The sequence below is a fragment of the Nipponia nippon genome, unplaced genomic scaffold (genome assembly GCF_047370975.1).
Source record: "Nipponia nippon isolate SJK-2023a ecotype South Korea unplaced genomic scaffold, ASM4737097v1 scaffold_3, whole genome shotgun sequence".
NCBI classification, from domain to species: Eukaryota; Metazoa; Chordata; class Aves; order Pelecaniformes; family Threskiornithidae; genus Nipponia; species Nipponia nippon.
Window position 1 is genome coordinate 93,321,992 of NW_028262347.1, and position 19,794 is coordinate 93,341,785.

At 38.1% G+C, this 19,794-nt stretch overlaps 1 protein-coding gene across 1 annotated transcript in view; it reads left to right on the top strand.

Moving 5' to 3' along the window:
* The window catches only part of ANK3 (ankyrin 3), a 382,696-nt gene that overhangs the window by 45,716 nt on the left and 317,186 nt on the right, over positions 1–19,794 (top strand). The window contains exon 2 of the mRNA XM_087766877.1: positions 434–472. Coding sequence (XP_087623003.1) covers positions 434–472 — 39 coding nt within the window. The remainder of the gene's footprint in view (positions 1–433; positions 473–19,794) is intronic.

Consider the following 19,794-nt stretch of genomic DNA (forward strand, 5'->3'; position numbering starts at 1 on the left):
TAAACAGATTTCCAGGACACACAAATCTTCCCCCCCCCCCCCCCCCCCCCATATAGGACCTTGGGTTGAAAACAACAGGCATGTGTAATATCCCTGTGAGATAGTGAGACATCATCATTCTATGGGATGTGAAACACTTGTTGTGACATCAGCCAATTGTGGGCTGTAAAATGTGTTGTGACATCAATCAACTGTAACGTGCATTGTGACTTCATACTTCTGATGCTGATGCTGTACATTGTATTTTCTGTAAGGTGTGGTGTGCGTATTCTTGAGATCTTTGCTACAAAGTGATGATGTTCTTTGGATTGCTCCACAGTAGACCCTACTAATGTTATGTTATCTTTTCATGTATGCATTATTTTTGTACTACTATGCAGATTGTTTGCCTACCAGTTTTAATTCTTTTCAATTTAACTTCTTTTATTTCTAGGTATACCACAAATTCTACCCTCCAGGAAGCCCTAGAAAGGTAAAACCTTAAAAATCCTGCTTCTGTTCATTCCCTGGGTTTACACACCAGTGTCTGTTTTGTTTTTATCCTCAACACATTGCTGTAATATTGAGCTTATCATTGCAAAAAACAGAGAACAGGATACTGTAAAATCTTTGGGACTGTCTGATCTTTTTGAGCACTTGTGGAGAACATATTTATCTACCACCTTACATTTTTGTCTTCATTGCTTTGGAGCCTCTTCTAATTCATCTGTTTCTGTAAGCATCTCTGTTGCTGTTGTGTACTTCTTTGATGTTCCACATCATAGATATTGCTTTGTTTATGTGAGCAAATAAACAGTAACTCTTCATGTGAAATCACGTGAAATGTATCGTCATTTAGGGTATTTAGTTTACACATGTCTGATGTGACAAGAACTTCTTGACTAAAGACCACTTGCTACAGAATTTGCTTATTCTTAACAAAAAAAAAAAATCCTCTGTCAGTCAATAGAGCTGTGCTCACCTGTGGTTGAAAGCAATTTCGTTCAATGTCCTTGGTTAGAAAATAGCAGGTACACAGACCTTAGTGTTTAGCTATGTTCTCATCAGTTGGATGTTCAACTATTCATCACTTCAATGAGAAATTAAGATACGCTGTACTCTTATGCCTGTATTAGCAGTGCATAGTGCTGGCATATGTATCATTATCCCCTTTCCCTCTAAAAAGCCACCTGAAACCTGCATGAGAAATTTATAGTCTTCGAATGTTACAAATCTGTGTACAACTTCCTCCTAATTGCCTTGGTTTTAGTCCAGTAATGCTCGGGTGTACACCTTTTTTCCTCTTACGTCGGGTTAGAATAAGGTGAACAAAAGAACCAGATTCCAGGAAGTTTTGGACAGGAATGGGCTTGCTACTTCTCTCATTTTTTTTTTTTTTTTTTTCCCCTCATCTGTTTGTGTGTTTGTTGCTGTGGCCCTCCCCCCCCCGGCTTTCCCTGCCTTGTCTGGGTAAAATTTATCTTGGATATAGTCATTGGCAAATTACAAGGCAAGATATTGCACAGGGAATAACTTACTTTGAGTTAAGTTTATCTAGTTTTGTACTGCAACTGGACAGAAGTTCTTCCTCCTGGTTGTTACTACCATCTATGGAAGCAAATGTGAGCACTGGGGATGCTGGAGTCAGATGTTTAAAGACCTGTGGTGTCATCTAATCAGACGGTTACACTGACTGCACATCTCAGCTTTGTCTTTATTCCCCTTAGGTATGGAAATTCAACTTCTTGGATATACAAAGAGTTGCTTAATAGAACAAATGCCTTTGATTGTTCACTTAACCATATATTTCTCTTTTCCAATAAAAGCATTTGGCAGAACTGTCTCCCACTTAAGTTTCAGATTTACTGAACCCTGTGACCTGCTTAAAGTATCTAATAATACAAAAAAGTTAAATGGACAAGTCTGTCACCCAGTTTTCTTGGTTTTTAATCTTCTTGGGACTGGAAGACCATTTGAGTGCTCTAGTAATCCTTTGCCCATGAGAAAGGAGGAAAGAAGGGAGGGAGGAAAGAGAGAGGAAAACATTATTTTTGCCAAGGCCAGCTGTCTAATTGTTTGATTCTATGGAACAAAGCTTTTGAATGAAGTAAACTGAATTTAGCTGTTAACTTTGAATCTGCCAAAGTGCTATGTATTCAAGCTGCGCTGCTGTTTCCCTGTTGTGTGGTGCTCATACCCAACCTGAAATTGAACCCTGCATTGCCCGTGGTGAGAGGGAAAGGGAAGGAACAGTGGGATTTTCCGGGGAACAGCAGGAATTTTTCCTGCTTAGCAGGCAGTTCTCTTCTTACCCTTCCTGCTTATCCCTCATAGTATTGAACAGTGGTGACAACTGACTAGTAACTTCTTGTGATGAGACTGACCAAGCTATACTTGACCAATGATGACCATTTTCCTTTTCAACTCTTGTACCCCAGCCTCTGTCACCGTGCACGAGCCCTGTGTGTTTGGTGCCTCCTGAGCTCTGTGGTAATATTAATTTCCTATTCTTGTTCCTTTAAAAACACATACTTAAAGCATGCGCCTAGATGAAATTACACCAATATATGAGTTACTGTACATCTTAATAGCAGAGGTAAATACATTTTCCTTTCAATTTCACTGACAGTAGTTTACACTAACATACTGGTTTTAATTTTTTTGTGATGAAAGAAGAATGGAATATAAAACCATTATAAATAAGGTAAAGCTTAAAAATATATGAAGAATCCAAGAAATTGTGAAAAGAGCTAACCCCACTTTATTTCTTTACATTGTGCATTTTTAAACTGACAGTCCTTGTCTGAAAATGTAATTGCTTTCTTTTCTGCTTGACATTAAGGATGTTCTTTTTATTGTTGTTCAGAAGGTTATTTCTTACAGTTATAGCTTTAACTTGTCATGACTCAATCCAAATCCCAACATTTTATTTATTTCAAGAGCTTTGAACAAGCTGATGTTTGAGACGAAAGCTTTTTTCATTACTTAGATTACATATTTGTGTGGGATGAGAATCAGATGGCAGCATTTTAGAAATCTAGTTCACCACTTCAGTCTTTTGTGCCAGTTATCTGTCTGGTCAGGACTTTGATATAAAGGCTTGGAAATTAGAGTTGGCATCTGTAGGCCTATTTGTATAAAGCTAAATTGATTTAATAAAAATAGCCAGAAGTAAGGACTGGAAAAAAAATCCAAACTCTCAGGCTGAGACTCTCTCAGTTGGAGGACAATGTCATGACACTCAGGTAGTAATGCACGACATGGTAGGTGTGAAGTTGCTGGAGGATAAATGGTCCTTACCGAAGTCATGTAGAACGGATTAAGCACTGTTGACTGCATCTGTTATATGGTCTTTGCTGATCCAGGTATGTGCAATGCCAGATCCTGGAATTTGAGAGGTGCAAAACTTTTTTTTTTAACCTTGCACCTAGCAGATGATGTTGGAGTAATTGAGGTTCCTGTTGATATCTGTGTGCAGGAATTTGTGGCACAAGAAGAACCCCAACCAAAATAGTTTTTAGGAAAATACATTGATGTGGAAAACGTAGTATTTGGCTCTTATATTTTTGCCTTATAATGTCTTACAGCTAGGATCTGTGCCTGGGAAATAGTTGGTCCCTCCTCCAAAATCTGATCACTAAATGAGAATTAATTTTTGTCCACTAGTGGGGGGGAAAAAAAAAAAAAATCAGTGTGTCAGCTCTGGTTCTTCAGCCGATATGTAAAACTGCTTCTAGTAGTGTGCACTTCATATTAACTTTTTAGCTGTGTTCATGCTTAGCCTTGATGTGTGTCCAGATATGCATCAGAAGTCTTCTGAGCTCCCTCTATGAAGATAAAAATATGATGTAACTGCATAGCAAATGGATGAGTGTCAAATGAACTCTGTCTTGTTTTCTACCCTTTTTGTGCTTATGCTTATTAGAAATCCTAGGAGGTTATTTTTAACACAGAGGGTGTTCACGTGTTTGTATGCTTACAACTGAATATCTTGGTTGGAGCTTTTAAAATAAACCTTTATTTTATAAAATATAAAGGTCTGCGCAGAGCACTGCAGCCAGAAGACAAAGGTGTACTGACTGGTAGGTAATAGAGGCAATGTTAAGGATTTTGGTTCAAACATCTGAGCTTCACTTGATGTAAAAAAGACCATTTACATACAGATTTTACAGAATTGTATGTGAATCAGATGTGTGAGAATTGGGACAGGTGAAGTAATTTAGATGCAGTGTGCTAGATGGTAGAGCAGGAGAATGTTCCACTATTGTGCTTTTTTTTTTTTTCTAAGCATATCATAATTGGGATTTCCAATTTAAGCTTTGTCTGCTTTGTAAATGTGAAAACTCTACCATGGGGCACGAAGTAAGTTTTTTGGGGGTTTTTTGTTTTTGTTTTTGGTTGTTTTTTTTTTTTTTACTTCTGGAGTACAAACCAGTCAGCTAGTACAGCTATTTTTGGCAGTCAAATATTGCTTTAGCTAGGAACCTATTGTACATGATTCCTTTTAGGACATTTCCATAAATACATAAATCACAATAATGGTTCTCAGCAAGACAGGTTGTTCTTTCAAGTTTTAGTTAGATCTGTTTTGTTTTACTCCATGCAAGCAGACAATAAAATAGTAAATAGAAACAAAAATTACAGAGCCCCTTGATAATTAAGTACCACAGAAATGGTAGTAGTGGCTACCAATAACATCAGCAATTAGTAAAAACCTAGCTATTTAATTTCTTCTAGTATCAGTGACCTATGTGTTTGAGGGTTTTTTACTTATTCAACTTTTTTAAAGTTAGCTGGTTTCTATTAATTGTTACTTTATTCCTGTAAGATTTTTTTTTTTCTCAGTGGGGAAAAAAAAAAAAAAAAGAGTTTTGGGTTTGGTTGTTAATATTTTCTGCCTTTCTCAAACAGATTACAATTTTGAATTTTTCTCCTCTAATTACAATAAAAGTTTCTATTTCTTAATGCAGCAATTTTATATGAAAGTGCTGGGAAGGAGGTTTAGGTTCCAGCATTATATTTTCCTGGCTTCCGAAGTAACGGGCCAAAATGATGCCTCGGCAGAAGATGGCAAGGCTTCTGGGCTTCTCTCCAAACTTCCATTATGTGATTGCTTTGTTATATCTGGACAGCACCTGTTGGAGGAGGGGTAATAAATGAAACCTTGCTTCAAGCAATGGCTGCTCACAGAAACAATCAGCTAAGGACAAGGAAAACTCCTGCACTGAAGCAACCCTTATCTTTAGCAACATCAAGAGATTACCCAAAAGATGGAGTAAAGAAAACCAGTGAAGTATGCCTGAAGTTTCTGGGGTGCCAGTCACTTTGAAGCAGCCTGCTTAAGAAATGCTGATGACTTTGTACTTCTCGTGTACAGCAACTACCCTATTTTCCAACATCCAGCCAGTAGCAGAACTGTCTGACTTCCTCAGAGCAGGAAACAGGGAAGTCTTCTGCCAAAGCGGAGGGAAGATGCTGTTGAGATGGGAGGGATAACTTGTATTGGAATTTTTTTCACTCAGGTCAGAATTGTGGAAGGATTTCATCCCTTCCTACTATCCCTTGTGAGATAGTGAGTGAGGAATAAGATTGCTAGTAATCAGAAAAGTGTGAGAAACTGAAGGAGCATGGCCCAGAGGCGTTTAATAGAGGATGAACCAAAAGCATTGGAGCCTGTGAAGGGGAAATTCAAATTGTAACTGCTCAGCAGTGGTAATTTCTGACCAAGGAATGATCTGGAGTGGAGGGCAAGAAGGCTCAACTGCAGAAGGGGTTGAACTGGTTGAACAGGAATGCCAGAGGCAGAGCAACTCCCTGAACAGGAGTGAAGTTTCCCTTGCTGATGAGAGAAGAAACAGCCACAGCATTGTCTTGTAGTGATCGTGTAATGCCAGTGTTTGGGCAGCAGAGCTGGTGCTGGGGGATGAACCCAACACTGGGCTGAGGTGTCCCATGCCAGCGCTCACAGGATTGGTGCTGGTGCAAGTGTATATAAGGAAATTGGCTCCTGATGCATTTTTGCAGACTTCTTGTAGAACTGCCTATGACGGTAGGACTGTCCAATGCATTGTTCATTACATGGTTTTTTTTATGAATTAAACACACATTTGTGCTTAATTATCTCAAGGGGTATCATAAAAATTCACACACAACTGGAAGACCCAAAGTATGGGATAAAGGGAACTGGTTAGGCTGTTTGGAAATTAAACCTGGAAAGAATAGCCATGCTGGGTTAAATGGGCGGGGATGGTGAGAAAGACCTTGGAGGTAGAAAACATGGGAAGAAACAAATTAGGGAAAACACTAGATTAGAAAGTGAAAAAGCAAGTAGAAAATGATGATGAAAGATGCTATAAAAATTAGGGCAGATGCTAGCAGTATGAGGATGAATTAGCTGTGACGTTACACAGAATGAGATTGAGACCAAAAACATAATTTGGAAGTCAGCAGGTACTCGGCTGTGCCTGAAAAGGAATTAAATAGTAGATCTCAAAGGGAAGTCCTGGATCTCTCAAAACTGCAAGGAAGAGAGGGGGAGGGAAGAAGCTGAAAAGTGGACAGGTGGAGAAATTAAGACAAAATCATGAGTGCTTCATGGTAGGATGGATGAACACCACAGAGCCGTCATAAGCACTGATCCCAGAGGCTGGTATGCATGCAAAAGGCAGTCAGATGTGTGACCAAGGTGGCATGTGGAGGGAGCTGATGTGTATCTAGAAGGCATGTGGAAGAGTCAGGTGAAAATGGAGGGGTTCATGTCAAAATTCACTGGCCAGTATGAGTTTCAGGTGGAATGTTGCGCACAAATCGGGAAGAGGCAGATGAAGTGGTGGAAGAGAGAGTGGCAAATAACACTAGTTCAAAGGGAAAATGAAGGGGAAGGAGAGTGAGTTAGAGGAAGGGCAGAAGGAAAAAGTGACAAAGTTATGTTTAAACTGCTTTTGCAAAGAATAGCATGTTCACTATGCAACAGCAGAAAAATGAGATGCTAATTCTAACTCCTGAAGTGAAAGATGGGGTTGTACTTCCAGAGTGATTCCTCTGTTCACGTTCGGCCTGATAGAATTAATCAGCTGATAAGCTGTTCTACAAAGTGAGCAATGCTGTCCTTCATTTTTGAGTTATGAAAAATATTGACAACTTGGAACAGTGTTTGCTAGCTAATTCTTGCAGCTTGAAATGGAATTGTTATGTAAATTGGAGCTATTTCAGTGCTTAAAGTGTTACGTATACTGCACGTACTTCAGACTTTTACTTTTCTCTAAACACATGTTAGTAATAATGATGTCTCCATGAAGCATTTATGACGTGCCCTGGAGTTTAATAATCAGATGGGATTAATCAGCTCACTTGGTCAGCCATTAAGACTTTAAAAATGGGCTTCTTAAGTATAACATTTCTAGCTAATGGTCATTTGGACTTACATGTCATGGTAATGAAAGTTAAACTGCTTTTCTGGCTATCAAAATTGTATAAATAGAAGCTGAAATTTGCTCTGAAGAACAAGGCCACATGCAGATAGTGAAATGTGAACCTTATTAATGTGGCATATAGAAAGCTGTTCCTGGTAATGCCTCCTGTTATCAGAACAAGTATTGCCATTATTGCTGAAGGCTCTTGAGGTCCTTCTTGCAGCAAGAAGACGCTGTAAGTGTTGCTATACGAATAATGTGGAAATGGCATGTGGGCAATGTATAAGGATTTGTCCTGAGAAAAAGCCAGAGGGCACGATTGCTGAGCTGGAAAGATTCTTTGAGCAGGAGTTCTAGTTTATGCGGCACAGCAAAATATCAAGAAACTGGGATTATTTTTTTTCTGGTAATGATCCCCTTGAGTTATCTTGAGGGCTTAACTAGAGAGCTAAGTAATACTAAACCAAATTGTCCTAAGGTCAAAGTCAGAGCAGAGCTTTCAGTCTTTTTTTGCTGTTGTTTCTCCTGCCTAGAAAAGGAATATATATTTAAACTAAACATTTTACTGAAATTTTCATTTGACATCTACTTTTTTTGGCGAGATCAAAGCTACTATTGAGGGCCTGCTTCTCTTGAGAATTTTCAGATTACTGATAATGCAGTTCATAAAAGTGAACGGAAATGAGAAAAACAGGGAAACAAATTTAAGAACTTAGTTCATCATTGTTATAGTAAAAATGATATCTATAGGTCTCCTTTCATGCGTTGTGTCAGTTTCAGTTGTTGATGGACAGAAAGAGTTTTTTTCTCTCTAAGCAGCTTTCATGGCTATAGTAACTCACCTATTTTGAGCTTGAAAAACTTCACGCTAATTTCCCATATTTAAAGTTTTAGAAAAGCAGTGTTTGTTTTAAGGAAATTGTACGTGAAACTGAAAGTTAACCAAACGTGTTTTTAACTTGCGAAGCTAAACATCCTTAAAGAAGGAGGCCATTTTTAACAGTAGTGGAAAATGAGCATGTCAATTTGAATTAACAAGGAAAGATTGGGCAGCCCTAAAGGTTAACAGTTTAACTGTTTTGGTTTTGCAAACTCAGCCTACGTTGGTGGTGTTGAAACCAATGCCAATGTTTTTATTTATGCCATCATATGGAGTACTTGCACCCGTGAATTACAGGTTTTTAACAGTTTTGACTAGAAAGCTGCAAATTATACTCACACGTGCTCTAGACACCCTTGTGACTTTTACCTACCATGGAAAATGATACTAAATGTGATGGAAAAATACTGTTTGGAGGCCAGAGGAGCAGATCTTTCAGAATATTCCATGTTTGAATTCCATTTGGTATGACTAAGGAGGTGCAGGCAATGATGCTTATGTTAGCAGCTCTCTGTATAGAAACAAGATGATGGAAAGCCCTTGGAAGCTAAGGATCCTGAGATGGTGAGAAGGAAAGAAGAGCCTTTCAGCTTCTTGATTACCTCTCCGGTCAGTTTCCTTATGTTATCTGGGAGCTAGTAGCTGTTGTGCTCTTTGTCATATACTTATTTGGCAAACCTTTGACTTCCACTGGCACATTGAAGGGCTTAGATGATGCGTGTTGTCCTCATGTTGACTTTTCTTTTTTTCTGCACCTTAGAGAAGCATCTGTTCTTCCAGCAGATACTCTTAGACCAGTACAATGGTTGGGACTGCTAATGAGAGCCTGAAAAGAGAGGAAGTCACTACATGCTCAAGAATGATGTCTGGATAAACAAACAAAAACTCCCAACAGTGAACAAAACAGTTCAAACTGTTTTCAAGAAAACAGTGACAAAAGAAGGGCTGAAGTGTGTTTGACTAGTGCTTATAAACATCAAAAGCCACCTCATGGGAGGCTAACAATGCTGCAAATAGTGTGTAATTAAACAAATGTGTGATGAAGAAATTTATGGGCTAAAAGAATGTACTCAATGTTGCCAAATGCAGCAAAGTTCTCACTGGAAGAATGCTTCTGTTGATTTAGGCCTGCACTGCAGAAAATTCCCAGGAGAGCTTCATGTGCATATCCCTTGGATAACTGGTGAGCACTGAAAAGTATTTGAATAAGCATTTTGTACAGTAAAGTAAAATACAGTTCAGAGTGCTAAGGAAAAGAGTATCTTCAGTTGAATAAGATTGTAACAGTGGATTGGTATTTGAGAAATTAAACAGTGCTTTGAAGTGGAAACTCCTGATGAGAAGGGGCTTCCTTTAATATCTCTTTGTGCCTTGGTGGGTGCAAGCTTTTCTGTATCTACTAAGTGTCTAGTTACCTGGCATTTGCAGCAGAAATAGTAAAGTTTTCTTTAACCCCGAAAACCTTTTGCAACTGGAGGTAATTATCCCTTAATAGGACAGTGATTTGGCAATGGGATTGTAAGAACTGGTTCTAATGATCTTTTCCTACCTCAAGTTTTGGCTAGGGTACTGTACCCTTTCAGGTATTTTCTAAAAGGAGTGCTGGAATCTTTTCAGAGTCTGCAGAGAGTCTGGAGTCCCCGCAGTGACGTTTCTGGATGTGTAAACCAGTAATGTGTCAATATTACTCAATGTCATTTTTGATCACTGCCACTTAAATAATACAATATCATGAAGGGTGCATTTTAAATAAATTTTACCTTCCTCATTCTGCTCTCTTGGAGAGATCTGAATAATAACTACTGGACTTTCTGATTCAGGGAACATGCTTTTTTTTTTTTTTTTTAATTCTCTGGCATGATTTACAAGGTTCTTTGAATACTGTGGTGCTCATTTATGTTTTTTTAATACTTCCTCTATATTGGAATTACTATATTTTTCATGTTTGTCACCTTATAGATTAATCTGAAATGGAAAATATCCCAAACAATTACAAAGAGCTGTTCAGCAGCAACAGGGGTTATTTGTTGTGTGTGGATAATAAGAGGAAATTTAACACAGAACCCCTTTTCCCCCAGGGACCTTCTTTTGCAACCTCATGCTGTGTGGTTTCTATTCCTGAATAGCTCTTCAACTCTGTATTCAGCAAGTTATCGGAGTACTTGAAAGTGAACATTTCTGGAAGAAGGCAGGTTATACATTAAAAGTGCAGCACAGGTAAACCTCTCCTTTCCAACAGCCTGGCAAAACTATCATATTCAGTGTGCAACTCAGGTCATAGCTGCAACATTTGCAAGATGTAAATCATTACAAATCGTTCTGTTGTGTTCTATGCAGCCTGGTTCATGGGTTCAGAAAGACAAAGTTATTTTCCTTTTCTGCTGCTTATGTTCACTTAAGATAAGCATTTCTGCAGTACTGCTGTAAAAATTGCAGATGTAGAACTCTAGGCCTTAAGTGCACATTAAGTATTGCTTTGCATATATAAGCTTTATATACCATAACGACAAAATACATCTTATGTTTTAGCTATTTGAATGGTGGCTTCTTTCTCCCACTTACCTTCCAGCTGCTGAGAGGAACAGGAAAATACACTTGAGATAAAGAGAACATTTTGGTGATAGTAATCTCTTAATGATTTTTTTTTCCTTTCAATTTTCGTATCCTTTCAAATACAGTCTTTTGTTTTGTTTCCTTAGGATTTCCTAATTTACAAAATCTGAAATTTTCATCATAAGGATTAAATGAATGTCAGTTCTTCTTCCTTATGTGCACCTCTAAAGAGCAAAATATTGCAGCTTAAGTAACTATTTTTTTTATCATGAGGTCTGTGCAGTGGTTCCAGACAGCAGTGATTGTAGGTTGGTGTTCTTTGGTGTGGTGGCTTGACCTTTGCTAGCAGCCAGATGCCTATCCAGCCACTCTCTCTCGCTCCTCCTCCTCAATAGGACTGGGGGCAAAACTAAGATGAAAAAGTTCGTGGATCAAGGTAAAGACAGGGTGATCACTTACCATTTACCATCATGGGCAAAACAGTCGTGAGTTGGGGGAAAATGAATTTCTTGCCAATTAATAAAATACAGTTGGATGGTAAGAATGAAAGAAAAAGACTCCCTCCAAAATGATTTGTTTCAGTCTGGTATAACAGTAAAGTAAAACTACTCACAAATTTCAGGGTCTTGAATGTAAAGTATGAGAAAAATCTATGTTACATTGAAGGAAAATATTGTATATTTAAGAGTGTCACTTCTATCAGTAATGATGATCTTGTGGATTTCTAGAATTTAGTTGACTTTCTGGAAGACATTTTCTTCTTTTTGTTTGCTTTTCCTCACTGATTTCAATAAAGGTAATCTTGAATTATGTTGAATGGAAGAGAGCAGTTTTGGAGCCTGCAACTTGCATGAAGAAGGAAGTTTGATACTTTTAATACCTTCCGCTATATCCGGTTGTGTTTTATGTTTAACGCCAAGTGTTTTTTCCAGTTGCCATGGCATCAATTATGAGACTTCATGAATTAATTACTTAATTATGAAGCTTTTTTTGCTCATTTTATGAGAAATTGAAAATCTCCCTTTCTTTATAAGCTATTCTAATTTAATAACAACCCAGAAACTCAAATTGGCCCTTGGCTAAAATTGAAAATCCATATTCTGCATGACAAATCAGATTTGTGATTATAGAAACTGGGCAAGAATAGTCACGTGTGTCCCCCCAGCCCCAGTACTTCACTGATTTTTTTTTTTTTTGTGGGCTTTTTTTCTTAGCCTGAGCTTAAAGGAAAGGCAGTTTTAGCTGGTGCTTGTCTGTGGTTTATTTTTTTTATTTGTAGATTATAATAGAGAATCTTTCGTGTAGTTCCAGGTTTGAAAAGATTCTTGGAAGTTCTATAGATATAGGGAAATCAAATTTACAGGTGGTGTTTGTTTTAAATCTTCGTAATGTGTTTTAGGCATAAAACTCTACATTATTATGGTGTTATAGATCAACAGATTGTAGAAAGAAACTCTTAATTTTGATTCAGTTCTGTTAAAGCAAATATTTGACATACTTCTACAGATGAAAGTTGTTCCTTTTGAGCTGTATGTAAGTTGCTTTCATATTTGCAAGTAGAAGTGAACATTTTTAATTGATAGGCACTGACCTATGGTAGCTTAAAATGATTCTGATGATGTTTGTTCTTAAATTGCTGGGGTTTTGTACAGGAAAAATCTTTCTGGTAGATACAGTACGTACTGTCATGTTGGGAAGAGATGAAACTCCAAACTACTCCTATTGCTTACATAAGATTTAAAAAAACAAAAAAAAAAAACAAAAAACCCAACAACAACAACAAAAAAACACCAACATAAAATACAAACAAACCAACGCAAAGGCAAAAAATATTTGTTGCTATTAGATGCTGAAAGTGTCTGGGACACTTCAAATTACGGGCACAGTGATAGAGAGAAAATAAATATAACAGTGTCTCTCTGTTTTTATATTACCAAATGATCGGAGTTTTCCTGTTTGACCTCTTACATGCTCGCTCCCATCTAGTCTCTCTTGCCTCTCTATTATCTGTGAATTTATTCCCATCCACATATCTTCTAATGAGAGAAATCTAATCATGGTCAGCATACAGCCTTGAATGTAAATAGGATATGGCTTATCGTTTGGTGCTCTGTGAAATAATTATGGCCATCAGTTCACCTATTTTTGTATGCGTTGTAGCTGGGCAAAAAAAAATACTGCTTTCATTGTTGGAGATTTAAAAAAAAAAATTGAACAAATAATTCGTTTACCATGAAAATGGCTTTATTTTTCAATACTTTCTCCTTCCTAAAACGTGGAGCAGGAGAAACATATTGTACAAGAGACACAAGTGGGAACAACCCCTCCCTTTTTTCTCTCTGCTCCCAAATATTTTTTCATGGTGACATTTTTGTCTGAATTGCAAAAGAACTGGAAAATTTCAAGGAAAATTTCTCCTCTGGAGGGTAAAAATTCTAGTTTGATAGCTTATATAAACTGATTAACCGTAGGACTATATTGTAGTATAGCTGCCTGTATGCAAATATAAACAGATTTATCCAGATAATGTTACAGTAACTGTTACCCAGATGATACCTAGTCTATACTGTATCAGATTTGGGGGTTTTCTTCTTTAAAAGGCACTTGGGCAGATGACTGTTAAACGTCAGCTCCTATACACACTTAAGCACTGTTGGGCATAATAGTCGTGAGACTAGAAATAATTTTTGGTTTTATATTCCTCAGTGGAAACTTTAAGTTTGAATGTTATGCATTTTTCAGTTAGTACTATGACTTAATGCTTTTCTTCCAGTTTTAAATTGGTGTTTACAGTGGGTACATATGATATCGTGGTTTAAAATAAAAGGTAAGAGATGGAGAAACTGTCACCTAACCAAAATGTCACGAAGCATGTTTTTCTCCCTAATTAGGAAGAAAAGCTGCTAGATACTCTTACTGTGGTGTTATGCTTCAAATGTGGTCCCAAAGCAGACTTGCTCCAACATAACTTTTGTCTCATGTTTAAAAGAATGTCTTTTCTTACTGCTGCCGCTATGATATCACCAGTAAAACTCAGATGAGTGTCTGGCTTAAAAAAACTTGCAGCCTGAGGCCTTAGAATCAAAGCTAAATTTGGGTTGTTCAGCACTTACTAGTGCAGTGAATTTGTAGGGTTGTGAATAATCTGTCACGAAGGCTTATACCATTTTCCTGGCTTGCAAAGCTACTGTCCTTTTTTTCTGTGATTGTCAAAATAAGCATTTTTCTGGGGAATAAAGAGGCTGCACATGCATCTATGTATAGATTTGCTTCATCTGTCTCTTACCTTCCATTGTCTCACATACTTGTCTTAACGGGGTTGATGTTAGGCTGGATTTAATGCACACCAACCATAGAGAAGTGCTGTTCTGGAGCACTGTTGTCTGATAACCAAACTAGTGAACCCCTGTAATGACATGAGGCCTGAGTAGCTGGCCTGATGGCTCCCTGCGAAGGGAGCACCAGGGAAAGGTGACACGCACCTGCCCCTGGCCATGGTGCTGCTACGCAGACTGGCGAAAACCAACCCTGGGAGAGGCAGCCCCGTGGCTGGTTTGTGTCCTCTTGTATCCTACATGTTAACCTGGGAAGATTCTGCATGCTGGGAAGCACCTTGTGCTGGCAGGCAAACTTCCAAATCCTGCCATGGTTTCTGATGTAAAGCGACTTTGAAATAGACATAGTCTGAAATATTGCTTGGTATGTAGAGTGGGGCTTCTTTGCCCCACGCTCTGGTCCTGTGGAAGTTTGTCCAAAATGGGCTGCTCTTGCTCCCATCCTTCTTCTACAAGATTTTTCTGTCAGCGATATTCATGCTTAGTATAAAACCTGCCATCTCGGTTTAGTAAAATAGTCTGTTTTTCTAGTTTAAACTTAAAAGAGCCCTTACAAAATAACGGGGGCGGGAAGGTCTTGCAAAATATGAAAGGAGTGAAATCAAAACTAGAATCTATCATGAAGTATCTCAGCAGGTAAATAGGAATTTATGGAGCTTGGATATAACGTATGTTCTCTTTGTGTAATTATTTTCAAACACAGTTGGCAGAGAATTAACTTTGTACTAGCTAACAAATTTTGTAGGATTTTTGTGGTATAAGTCTCTGTTCCTTACCTAATTTTTGGTTTGGTATCCCCTTGTTAATGAACTGGAGTTCTTACAAACTTCAGTTGCTGAAGGACGTTTCAAGGCAAGCTCATTTCCCCCCTTAAGGGAGTGAGGGAAGTAATTTAATCTCTTAGCTTTCTCTCTCCCTCAGAGTAACTTCCCAGCCACTCTGGGCTTCACTCCCAGACTCCCTTCACTTCCATCCTCAAGGGATATGTTTGTCCTCAAGGCTCCTAAATTCAGTTAACTAACATATGTTAAAGTAATTGTGAAGACAAGACAGCTTGGTTTTGATTCATGTTAGCATCTCATGTTCAGCCCTGGACTTCATACAAAAATGAATTTCAACTTGTTAACCTGAGTTAAAACCTGGGTTGTTTCGCCTTTGCTTCTATTTTATTCTCAGCCTTCCTAAGATCAGAATAAATCTTTTTTTCAATGTAGATATTTGTCCTCCTGAAGGAGTTGTAGTAACTCCTTTCCTGATAGCGCAGGAGAGTTTGCAGCTCTCTTTTATGGAGTGTTTGGCCAGAAGTCTTTTTTTTCTTATGGCTTTAGTCGACTTCTGCTTCTACTCTAGTATATCGTTCCAGGTCTGAATTGATGATACGTCTCCATTTAAAAGGAGGAGGGAGATCAAGTGGGGCAATGCTTGCTATAGAGCATGAGTTTAGGCCAAAAAAATCGTCAGGTTGGTAGCTGAGTCTATAGTGAACCAGGCATGGTTATTGAGTGGTAACCACCACTCTATTCTAATAATCTTAGCCTGAAGATAAGTGGATTTTGGGTTGTTTTCATGTTGGCATGGGATAACGGACCTCTATGTGCATGTACCTTTGCGAATAAGAGCAGATTGGTAAATAGGCTGTTAGAAGCCTATTATAAGTTAATGAAGTCAGTAATGTAGTACTTGAATCATCATTTTTTTAAAACTGGTATTTTGCTCAAATTATGGAATTTGAAAGGGAATCAAGACTGACCTCAAAACTATTTTCTTCTTAGCTTTTAATGTCTTCACAAAATGCTTTCTTTTATATTTGAAAGGAAAATATACACCATACATAAAAGAGGTATGACTTTTACTTGGTTTTAGTTTCGTTAAAGAGGATTAGAGAGAATTTGCTGTCCACCTTCTCAGCACAAATTCCATTCCTGTCTAGGTAATACTTGATTTAACCTTGAATTTTGGCTTATCACTGTGTAGAATATTGCTTGAAGTGCAATAGGAAGTACTACGCGCTCCATCTGCAAAGTGATCTTACAATAAATGTTGAATGCTACAAGCTTTTGTTAAATTAAGCTTGTGGATTTCTACACGTATAAAGAGCAAGCTGGCTTTTTGTCTGCCCTGCTTTCTCCACGCTCTTAGTCCTTTAGTTAGACTTTGAAGTTGTTTGGCTACTTGGATTTGGATGTTGTTTTGGTAAAGCAAGTAACTGTCATAGTTGTTGTTTTTAAAACCCGTTGCACACAGTTACAGAACAGGTTACCAATAACAAGTTGCGTACCCCTTGCTTCTTGCATGCAAGTCACTCTAATTTATAAATAGAACTGTACTGATAGACAGAACTTGGCCTATCCTCTTGTCCTCTTATGCGAGTTATTTTGATTTAAAAATAGAACTGTGCTAGAACTGATATGTATCAACGAGGTTGTGAAAGTTCACTTCTAGACACTACTGTAATTAAGCAGTAACTTACAGGGAGCAGTGTGTGTTCTCATCAATAATCTAAGGATTTTACAGTACAGTAGTATTAATTTCAGTTTTTCAAGGAGCTGTGCAATTGCAAATTGTTACTTCTGCATGTTGTTCCTTGCTGTAACTTATCAAAACCTACCCAAAATGTACATGTGCACTTCCACAAAGAAATAACTGTTGTGAGCATTATAAAAAAGAAAATGCTGCTGTGAGCAAGGACAATCTAGACAGTAGATAGTAACTAATTTGTAATTTATCGAACTGCACCCTTGATCATAGCAGTGTTGCAGTATGTTTAAGCACATATTCTTTCTGAATGGCAACGTTTCCTTAGAATATTTTAAGGTAATTCTGCATTGGTATTGCTCTGTCTTAATTTTGTTTGCTTTTTTGACTTGGAGCTCACTTCCAAAATTTTAAATCTTCCTTGATTTCTATTGTTTTTTTTCAAAATTTTTTTTTTTTTAATTTGGGTTTTATGCTTGTGGCAGCACTTTAGTATGCATAAGAGACTTTTCTTGGATGTTAGAAAATCTTAATTTTTTCAGGCAATCTTGTTTGACTTTTCTCTTTCCACTTCAGCTACCTGGGGCATTTAATACACAGTTACACTGAGTATGCTAAAAGCCTGGGGATGGAAGAAGGTTAATTTGAATAATTTCTTTAGTACAATTTAGAGATGTACTGATGTCAGCAGTCACTTGACAGTAGTTTTTCTATCAAAGATTATTTTTGTGGGTTCTGCAGAGGAATAAAGTTGAAAGGCATGATTTGAAGAATTTTTTTTTTTTTCTAAAAGCCTTTCCTAAGAAATCTCTTGTGTATTTCTGTTAAGTACTCTTACATCCAAATACTTAAGCTTCTCCTTCTGTCATAGTGGCTTTACCTGGAGTAAAAGCACTTGGCAAATTTTTTGAGGTAAGGAGGAAATGGGAAAAAAAAACCTCATAAAAGGGTCTAAATGTTGACATATGAATGATTACTTGAAACGGGAGGAGATAGATTCATTACATTTCTTTTCAGCAGGGTTGCTATGGTTAGCTGAGCAATATGGGGGGAGAGGAGTGTGAGAGCTTTTCCTACCTCTCAGAGCATCTTGTGACTATAAAATTCTTCTATTGCTTATCTGGATTTTTCCTTCATGTTCTAAATATACCAGTGCCTGGGAGATTACTCATTTTTGTGAAAATGAGAGAGAAAACAGGAAAAATTAAAGGGGTTCTGAAATAAGTAGCCACTGAAGGTGTTGATGGTTCAGAAATAATTAAGTGCTCTGAGTTAGGAACAGGACATGAGTCCTAAAACCTAAAAAACACAGTTGCCATCTCATGGGCTGGACTCAGAGGTACACAGCTAAATAAGGGAAGTCCAGTGGGAACCTGTGATGTTTCTCCATCTGCATACCTGAGCTCAGTGAATGGTTGGAATGTGGCGGCTTCTTGACAGCTAACAGGTTGCTCTGGAAAGAGGATTTCTTTCATTTTCATTTCTGAAGAAACATGACTGTTCTTTATGGTCTTTTCATTTAAAAAGTAATACAAAATGAATTTTTATGCATACAATAAGCTAGGCATGTCACAAATTACAGAGGCTTTCGTTTCGCTAGCCAGTTTCATGTATCCCAGCCTTAACTTATTTGTAGAAGACACACTTGAATTGCACTTGAACTCTACCTATTTGGAGTTATCTCAGAAAATAATGTGTTGTCCAGGGGGATGCACACATAGTAAAAAATAGTCTGGAAGAGAGGAGGTTTGCTTTGCATGTGCATTAGGATTGGACGGTATTTTGAGTGTTTAAGCATTGTTTTACCCACTGTTAACCAGCAGAGAGCACTTTAGTTTATAACATAACATCTATTAAAAAATGTGAGATTGGGAAAGGCTGGGGTTCTTTTTCTTTCTCCAAGACGGCCATTAAAAACAAACTGCCTGTGAAAATTAAATTCCTGTTTCTGTGCCTTATGCAACAGTTTGTGTTTTTGTACAAAACCACAGCTTTATAAGTATAAATTTTATTTTATGCCAATGACATAAGGGAAGATTCGAGGTAAATTTTCTCAGTGGTCTCTTGATAGTGTTTATTTAAACTCTGCACCTTATGAGGTATAGTTCCTTAAAATATGAGCCTTACCAGGCTGATGTGGAGAATTATCTCCCTAGTTTGGAGCCCCAGGTTCAGATGGCACCGGCTTGTTTCCAGCACATGAAGACAGCAAGCGCAAGGACTTGTTGCCAATGCACAGAAAACAGCTTCCATGTGATGTTGCTGTTGTGGTTGCTTACTGAAATTCATTTCTAGAGAATGACACAAGAAGAAAGCTTTGAGGCAAATAGCATTACCAATCAGTGCACTAAATCTTCTTTTCTTAGTCCATGGTATGCGTGTTGGTTGTCATGAGTGAAATGCTACTGAAATGAGGGTGAAGAGTGGGAAGATGTGAAAAGATGGGAGGCAAGAGGATCCTGATATTTGACCTCAACACCCCCCACCCCTCACCAAACCATGTATTAATTGAAGGTTGCCTGTTTTAAAGCAAACAAACAAACAGAACCACAAAAAAACCCCAACCCACCAACAAAAACACAACCAAAAGCAACCAAAAAAAACCCCCACTCCTCATTGTCACTTGGCACCTCTGATGTGACTGGAGTCCTCAGAAATGGGCAAATTAGTGTTTCGCTAACTCGGGTCTGCAGTATGGGTGCAGTGGCTGGGGCTATTGCATGCTGTCTGATACCTGTTCCACTCTCTCCCCTCACCCTCCCCCAGCTAGCTTGGTGGGAGGGGAGAGATCCTAAGGGGCAAGGTCAATACAAGAATCTGTGGAGGTGCATAGTTTTAAATGTGCTAATGACATAATTTAGACACATCTCGAATGACTGCTCTCATGGCTGTTGGTAACGTGTGGGTTGTGTGTAATGTGTCTTAATGGGCACAGAGGGGAGAGAATTGTTGCAGTGAAGTCTGACCTCTCCTGATTTTTTTTTTTCCATGAGACTTGTAGGGAAGTAGCCAAGGCATTCTGTGGAGTGGATCAACAGCATGCGGAAACATGATCTGTAACCTGCCAGTCGTGCACACACATGAGGCACATAACACTTCTGTGAGAGCTGCATTAGTAGAGAGACTGTACAAATCCCGTCATAGGAATAGGCGTACAAGG